Genomic DNA, 8784 nt, shown 5'->3' with positions numbered 1-8784 from the left:
CAGCAGAGCCGTGTTTTCCAACAATATCCATTCTCTTATCCAGTCAAGTGCACAAGCATGGAAGTAAATTTTAAAGTCCGGTAGCGAGAAACCCCCTCTCTCTTTAGCGTCTATTAAAATCTTCCACTTAATACGTGGTTTTCTTCCTGCCCATATAAAGTTGCTTACATCCTTCCTCCATTGATTGAAAACTGAATCTTTTAAAATAATGGGTATATTTTGAAAATAATACATTAATTTTGGTAGAATATTCATTTTAATAATTGCAATCCTTCCTAACAGAGAAATTTTTAAATTGGTCCAATTAAGTAAGTTTCTTTTAATTTCTTTCCATACATGTTTATAATTGTTATCATAAAGTTCTGTGTTTTTGTTTGAAATATTTATTCCTAAGTATTTTACTTTTTTCAGAATTTGGATCTTACTCTTCTCTTGAATTAAATCCTTTTGCTTTTGTGTCATATTAAACGCCAGCATCGCTGATTTGTCCTTATTCATTTTTAAACCTGCCCACTTCCCATATTCTTCAATTATTTCCAGTACTCTATCCAAATTCTTAACCGGTTCTTCAATCACAATCATTATATCATCCACATATGCTTTGATTTTAATTTCATTACTTCTTATTGTTGCGCCTCTTATATTTTTATCTTCTCTAATTTTTCTGCACAAAATCTCCATACACATTATAAAGAGGAGTGGGGATAGGGGACAGCCTTGTCTAGTACCTTTTTCTATTTTGAAGCTTTCAGTTTTCTCCCCATTTATAATAATCCTTGCATGTTGTTCTTTGTAAATCATCCTGATCCATGTTCCAAAATGTTGACCCAAATCTAATTTTTCTATTAATTTAAACATAAAATCCCAATCCAATTTATCGAACGCTTTTTCTGCGTCAACAAAGAGAATAGCCGAATTTATACAATATCTTGAAAGGAATGTGAAGTTTGCAATGGCAGAATAGCAAATGTTCTAAACTCACAATTTACAAACCTGGATTCTTCTAGGTTCTTTGGAGATAGGCCTCTTCTTCCCTTGCCCCCATAACAATTCAAGAAGGCAGTTGAGCCACAGAAGAGGTTTCTCAAGGACAGGCTATTGAAATTAGCCGCACACTGGTACTTATGACAGGGCAGGTTCAGTTTAAACACCGTGATGTAGTGTGTGTTATTAAAACAGAATATTGATCCATTTGTGGCAATTCTTACTAATCAGAGCAGACAAGGGGACTCTCAGTTCCTCCAGATATTTTGAACTACAATTTCTCGGCTAGAAACTGGATAGTGAGGTCTAAAATATTCAGATGATCAAATCTATTGCGTTACAGAGCTATAAGCCCTCACACAATATTAGTAATGGCTGAACAGGCCTCCCAGTCTTCTAGTAACTGTCTCAGGTCCGTTACAGATGGGCCTTAAACTATGGACTCAGTCCGTACTAGGGTTAAAAAGGGGCGTCGCTTCCGGATGCCCCTAACCCTAGTATGGACTGAGTCCGTACAAAATGGTGGCTCCCCTTCCACATGGGGGCCGCCATGATGACGTCACGAATGCGCCGCCTCCAAATGGGACGCCGTGGATGTGACGTCGCGCTGTGCGAGGGCGCTTGGTGCGCCCTTTTGGCGGAGCAGGAAGGAGCTCCGAAATGGAGCTCCTTCCTGGTTTGCGTCACTGGCGCAGCCGTGTGAAGGCTGCACCAGCAACAAAAATCAGAAAGGGGCTGAGAGTCCCTGCCACTGTTGGGGTGTTCTTGGGGCTTGAAGCCCCAAGGACACCTCTTTCCAGGTCGCGGGGAAGTGGCCTTTTGCCGCTTCCCCGCGGCCTGGAAAGCGGTGGATCGGGGCCTCAGAGGCCACCCCAAACGGGCAGTCTGTAATGCGCCTCAGTTAAGGATGGACATGGTTATATTCCACATGCAAACTGGGTAAAGCACAATGGAGATAGTACAGTACTGGAAAATAGCAGGATATTTATGTCAGGATACTTGACAGGCATAGGAAAAACAGAATTAGCAGAAAAATTAACCAGAATAAACAGAAAAAATGAAACACAACCATTTAAAGACAGTGTGGCATCCATTTATTTCATATATAAACATTAATGTGCCAGGAAGTCACTTTGTACACAGTAATTGTACAATTTGTCTGATGTAAGTGTATCTTGCATCTGACAAAACTGCTTGTAAATGTGACTGGAGACCACTCATAAACAAAACATGAACAATTAAATGTTTATCTGAACATGTACTTGTGGTATGTTAGTGTTCTACTCTTAAATTTAGAGACGAGAATTATATATGAATCAATACTGGGTTTGTACTACACCTAACTGCAGTAGAGCCTTAAAAGACTCTTCTCTTTTAATGGTCCCTGGCAAAGAGAGGAAGTTAGCATTGATGTCTCTAATGTGCTCATGAATTTTTCCCACAAAGAATCATTCACCGGCCACTTGGCTGTACTACCATCCAATGAAGCTGGAGCATTATATTTCTGAACATACAGGTTGCTCTAAGACTACTTAGAGACATCTTCTCACTGGTAGAAGTCAACTAGAGTTAAATAGGATTACCATTTGCATTCTTAATCTTGTGTTAGGACCATTTCTCATAATATCCCTCAGAAGTGTGTTTAAAATTATAACTGCTTAAGGCAAAGATCTTTTACTATACACACTCATGTGAAGAAGACACCTATTCATTCCTTACAATTGTCTTTTTTCCACAACTGAAGTTACATCCCTGCAGGATACCACTGTTGAAGATGTACACTAATTGTTAGAAACATATTAAAGACACTTAGATTGTAAATCAACAATGATAATACCCAAAAATCCAATACTGGATTAACAAGCGTTTGCTCTCGACAACAAACATTCTTCACATCATACTTCAAATTCTCTGGGGTAGCAATATAGAGTTGCATTTCTGCAGGCAGTAGAAACTGAGGGAATCTCCAGAACTTTCAAAACACATTAATTTTCTAACAAGCTTCATTTAACTCAGTTAATAGTGCATGTAAAAGTGTACTGTAGGGCTTGGAAATATGCAGTATTTTAAAACAAAACAATAACATACGAAACTAGTATCAGTTTCATACTAATTAATAACTTGTATTGACTAACTATGAACCATCTTGGTGTAATGGGAATGAAGAATCATTGAGCATGAACAAGAGCACCAGCCCCTTGCCCGTAGCCAAATCCTTTGGGGCCAAAGTTCTTTGCATAACAACCTGCAAGGGTAAAGAGTTAACTATTAGTTCAATTCCACTGAGTATGTGCATATTAAAGTATAATCAGGCAGTGAAGCAAGCAGACTGCAATGGGGCAAAATATTGCTTCACACCAGAGGCGAGAACTATGGAAAACTAAAGGGCTATCTAGCCTCCCAAGAAAATTTGGAAGGCCAACCTGTTTCACCCAAAAATAAAATAAAAACCCCTCAGACAAAACAGTTTTGTGCCTTCAAACTCCCTCTAATAGGCGTAGGGGTCAATTTCGCCATATATTTAAGCACCTCTGGACCATTTAAGGCCCAAGAGAGGCCTTTTTTTAAACAGGCAGTAATGGGAAATAAAAAATCAGAGTGCTACAGTGATTTGAGTGGACTCTGACTCTGGATTCCAGGAGTTGGGTCCCAGCTCAGCTATGTAACTGCGTGACCTTGGGCAAGTCACACTCAGCCTCAGAATGGCAATGGCAAACCCTCTTTTGAAGAAACTTGCCAAAAAAACTCCATGATACCATGATAGGTTCTCCTAGGGTGGCCTCAAAATTTAGCAAAACACCCCTCATGCTCGCAGAGGGCTTTTGTGGAACATGGTGGGGTGAAGGTTTTTCCCCCCAAGAAAGATTGTTTGCTTTAACCCAGAGGGGCCCAGGAACCACTCGCTGCTTCCACTTGTCCACCTCTAGGTTACACCTATACAGCAAGTATTTTTGTAGGAGATGAACAGTCATCTACAGAGAAATCATTCTGAAGGGAGAGGGAAAAGAGAACCTTGCTATAAGTTTCCCTCAACTGATGCAACATAATTGTCTCTCATTCCACTAACTATCACTGGCATTAAATATTTTTATATATGGCAAATTAAATTAATAAATGATTGGTCTGCTTGGCACTCCTTCCCAATCAAACCCATGAGAATTGAACACATAATTCTGCATAAAATCGCTGAATGTGTCATTTGCCTTAGTCTTACCTTTGCAATAAATTTCACCTTCCTTCTCTGTCAAAGTTGTTGATTCAAGGCTTTTCCCACATTTAGCACATCGAAAACAGTTTTTGTGCCATGGCTGAAAAGAGAGCAACTGATTTCAAACTTTTGAAGTGTACAATCCGAATATAAAGCCATCATTTTCAGTATGCAGTACATAAATCACAACCCAGTATTCATAGTGCTATTTTCATATTAGACTGTTCATTAATTAAAAAAAAATCTCAAACTGGATTTAATTACTGTTTCCAGATGATATGCTAATCAAGATAGTGAACAACCTTACCCTAGCAAGATGGTAATCTTGTGAGGTCAGTATTATGTGGCAAGATAGTTGCAACAAAACAGTCCCTTACCTTTCCAGCTCCTATTACTTTCTCAGCTGCATAGACAGAATCACCACATCTGGAACACTTCTCTGCTCCACCAAATTTTTGGGCAAATTTTGAAGTATTTGGACTTGTTGTTGGCCGATGGGATGGTGTGCTAAAATAAACAGATGCCCTTATATGAATATAATTCTCTAGGCTTGCAAAACATTACCTCCAACCAGTCCAAGTAATTAGTACATGCAGAATCTAGACCTATTTGGGACTGCTTGTTAGTATTAAAATGTCACACCTGAATCCAATTGTTAGTCCCAATCTGAGTGATTTACTAACCAATGGTAACAAAGTAAGCCCAAACATCATGTTCCACTGATTTGATGGTTCTATGCTAATTAGAACTAGAAAATGGATTTAGGCTTCCATTTTGTAGTATTGGCATTCATCAGAGAGACATCAGCTCTGTAAAAGTACAACTTTGGACATGTATTTAAAGAAATCCAGGTTTCTTAGTGTGGAGGCCAACTGAGTTGAAGCAAACTCCTTCAAATTCATCTGTTCTTCTTCCTGCTTCCAACAGACCTTAGTCTTACACCCTAGTCCTATAAGCCTATTCAGCTTTGGCCAACAGCTGGCAATAAAAACAACATCCTATATGTTGCAACTGTGAGAGAGCTATGCCACTCATATGTACCTGCCTACCAAACTAAACTCAAATCATGTAATACAATGTTAAGTAACTGATGGCTGCCAATAGGCAAGAGGTGGCACAAGATCCCTAGAACCTTTATCCTCAGCCTGAACATTTTGCTTTTTTAACAGCTCTTGGCTGCGACCACTGGCTCAGGTCCATACTAGTGCACAGCCATGACTCTCTTGTTTGCTGCTCTACTGAATATACACAGTGCTGTTTATATGATTTCATATTCCATTATCTGACACTAGAGATCTCAGAGTATTTTGAAGCCGTCTTCAAATTACTCCTTAGTTTAAATAACAGCTGAAAGTACAAATATGTCCTACTAAAAATATAATCATTTAGACAACTCACTAGGAATTTACTTCAGTGAAACTTGAAGGATTAGGTGCTAAAAGTCATGAATACAACCTCATTTGTAGTTGATGTTTGTATAGTAAAGACGGATGTAACATTTTTGCTGTCTTTAAAGCTGAGCCCCTCTACCAATTCAAGGTTGTCTTGTTTGCCTACTATTCAAGGAAGGGGCCCCTTGAACTGAAGGATTCTCACGAGCTAGGATAACTTTGAATTCCCCTATGCCAAAGAGACTGGTGGGCTGCCTTAGAACCCATGTTTTGAGATAAGTATGATGCTTCAAAGTAAAATTTTGGATGGAATCATGCTGGTGCATATGAGTAGTTGCACCTTTTCCAGAACCGTGCAGTGATGCCAAGAGAAAGCACACAAAATCCATATCTGAGCAGCCTATTTTCCCAGTGCCTTCATTCCTTTACAGACACTGCTCCCACAACCTTCTTTTCCTCCTCTTGTCAGCATAGTTACACTGATGTAGTGCACCAACAGGATTCTAGCCTCACATTTCATTCTTTATAGCCCTGAGATCTAGAAACTCAGAGATGCAAGATCACAGCTTTGAAGATTATTTCAACAAAAGCATCTGGATAGCAAACACAACTTTGATCTGTTCACACAAACTGCTGAACCTTGGAATGCTTACTTCCACCTTCAATGTTCCAGGTTACTAAGCTAAAGCCATCATTGCCCTTTCATGAGCCAACATATGCTGATTTGGGTGCTCAGGCCCCTGTGCAGAAGTGCACATAAGCAACATCCAAACTGCCAAGCCATAGTTTGATTTTGCGTCTCAACTGAGCTATTATGTTGACCAATCCAACATTAAATTAGTACTTATGAGGGTCAAGTTAACATCAGCATGATTATGATGTAAGCCCCAGCTCAATTATTTTTTAAAGACTTATTTCCCAAGTCTATCAGTGCTTCTTCCAAAAGGAAACTACACAACCAGTGGCTTTGGCAGTTTTCCTGAAGCAATAATCACTACTACATGCAGAACTTGTCCTTAATAATGCTTGGTTTCTGAATATCCTTAAATCAGCTGAAGCTGTCACACAAAAACAGACTATTATTCCACTTTTCTTAGGAATGCCAAAGTGGCTTACATTCAGTACCTAAGATGGGTTCCTACATAAAAGCCAATGAAAATGGCTCTTCACAAAAGTCTATGAGATGTGCAGGAGTGTTACAGGCTGAGTTACAGCTAGCCAGAGCAAACAAATTCTGTTCTTACTTGTCATGTTTGATGCCCAGTCTTTCCCCTCTGTCCATATTGAGCGTGCCTGCTCCTTGGCCATAGCCATATCCTTTGGGACCATACTTCTTTCCATAGCATGATTTGCAGTATACTTCTTCATCATGGATGGCTACTGTTGTGCTGTCTAGGTTCTTCCGGCAGACCACTAGAGAGAGAAAGTTTGCCTTTAGAACTAACTCTGTTATAGTTTCCCATTTAGTAACAGAAAGAAATATCACATGCCAGATGTTCTCACTTTTCTTGCATTGCCTATAGCAGTTCTCAGTAAACTGTACAGAACTATTAAAAGATTAGAGGGCTTGAGTTTTGTTTTTTTGTTCCGTTGAATTATTCTGTTCTATGAAAGGACTTTTCTCTCCTTCCTCTTCATGACTGAAATTTACAGAACAGAAGCCTGATACCATTTAATGAGTGAGGCTGAAATGAATCCAAGCACTGAGGTCAGCAATTTTTCCTCCTGCTATTTAAAATCACACAGAATGACCATCTATATTAGTGCCAACATGTTTAATTATGCAACAGTTCCCAAGTCCACTTTTACTTGACAAAAGTATCCACAAACAGTGGATTAAACTGTTTGTCTCTCAAGGTAAAAACCTGGTGGTTGAACACTCTGACCGGAACATTAAGCTAATTTTAATCTACACCGTGGAATACTTTTGGCAATCTCTTGCCTTACCTATTTCTGCTTTTTTCCATTTTCAGTTGTTAGTTTTGTTGCCTGGGAAATGAGGCCAGTACCTCGCCATTAAAAAAAAAAAAGAAGGCAGTTTTCAGAAGCAGTTATCACAGCCAAATCCATGATGTTTTCTACTGTGCATGAAAATAAACAATAATGCCTTTTTCAGGAAAATATATTTAAATTTGCAATAAGGGAATATACACAGAACCAAGTGCTGTTTTTTATTATTTCATCAAGAACAGCTAATTCTTAATATACATGGTAGTGAATCATAAAACTTAAAGGTAAAGGTGAAATTATTCCCCTTTGACCAGGTTGTCAAGTTGTGTCTGACAATAGGAGGTGGTGCTCATTTCCATTACTAAATCGAAGAGCCAGTGTTGTCCAAAGACTACTCTGTGATCCTGTGGTGCATGACTGCACAGGACACTGTTTATCTTCCCATCGCAGTGGTACTTATCTTTCTACTTGCATTTGCATGATTTCGAACTGCTAGGTTGGTAGAAGCTGGGACTAATGATGAAAGCTCACCCCATCCTGTGGCACTTGGGTCTTGAACTGCCAACGTGCCAATCTTGCAATCAACAGAGCCAGCATCTTAACAGCTTGAGCCACTGCGTCCCCATCGTAAGACTTAGGCTAGAACAAATAATTATTCCTAGAGTCTCCAGAATAACATTTCCAAAGTCTACCTCAAGCATAAATCGGATTGAACATTTTAATTAAATTTTAACCGTAACCTTTTGGGGGGCTTTTTTTTTTGTTCTGAAAAAAAAATGCAACTAGCAGACCAAGCTTAAACTCTTCTTGGAATTGAGGCTGTGGACTTTGGCCACATTATGAGGAAAATGATTCATTAGAAAAGACAATGATACAGTCAGCCCTCCTTATCCATGGATTTTTTTATCCACAAATTCAAGCATCTACGGCTTGAAATTATTCCAGAAAAGTAAAGTACTAGGAAAAGCTTGGGCCTACAGGATCTGAGCAGAGCAGTTGAAGACAGGGAGTATTGGAGATGTCTCATCCACAGGAACACCATGAGTTAAAGTTGACTTGAGGAAAGTTAACAACAACAAGCACCCTTAGGTACAGCGGCAATCAAGAGTGCAATTAACACTGCTTTGCATTGAGAACCAGTGTGGGGTACCATTTTAAATACTGGATTAGTGCTCCAGGAAGGATTCAAATCTGTGCTCAGCCATGGGGACCCATTGGGTGACTTTAGGCAAGTCGCACTCTCCAAGCATT

The 8784-nt window shown here is 39.4% G+C and overlaps 1 protein-coding gene across 1 annotated transcript in view; it reads right to left on the bottom strand.

The window, feature by feature from the left end:
- Window positions 1–2061: 2061 nt before the first annotated feature.
- The window catches only part of CSRP2 (cysteine and glycine rich protein 2), a 20058-nt gene continuing 13335 nt past the window's right edge, over window positions 2062–8784 (bottom strand). Inside the window, exons 3-6 of the mRNA XM_042469579.1 lie at window positions 6828–6996; window positions 4570–4699; window positions 4199–4292; window positions 2062–3229 (exon numbers count right to left, since the gene is read on the bottom strand). Coding sequence (XP_042325513.1) covers window positions 3153–3229; window positions 4199–4292; window positions 4570–4699; window positions 6828–6996 — 470 coding nt within the window. The 3' untranslated portion in view covers window positions 2062–3152. The remainder of the gene's footprint in view (window positions 3230–4198; window positions 4293–4569; window positions 4700–6827; window positions 6997–8784) is intronic.

Source organism: Sceloporus undulatus, chromosome 5 (assembly GCF_019175285.1).
Source record: "Sceloporus undulatus isolate JIND9_A2432 ecotype Alabama chromosome 5, SceUnd_v1.1, whole genome shotgun sequence".
NCBI lineage: Eukaryota > Metazoa > Chordata > Lepidosauria > Squamata > Phrynosomatidae > Sceloporus > Sceloporus undulatus.
The sequence above is the reverse complement of the archived record's forward strand: the minus strand, read 5'-3'. Positions and strand labels throughout refer to the sequence as shown.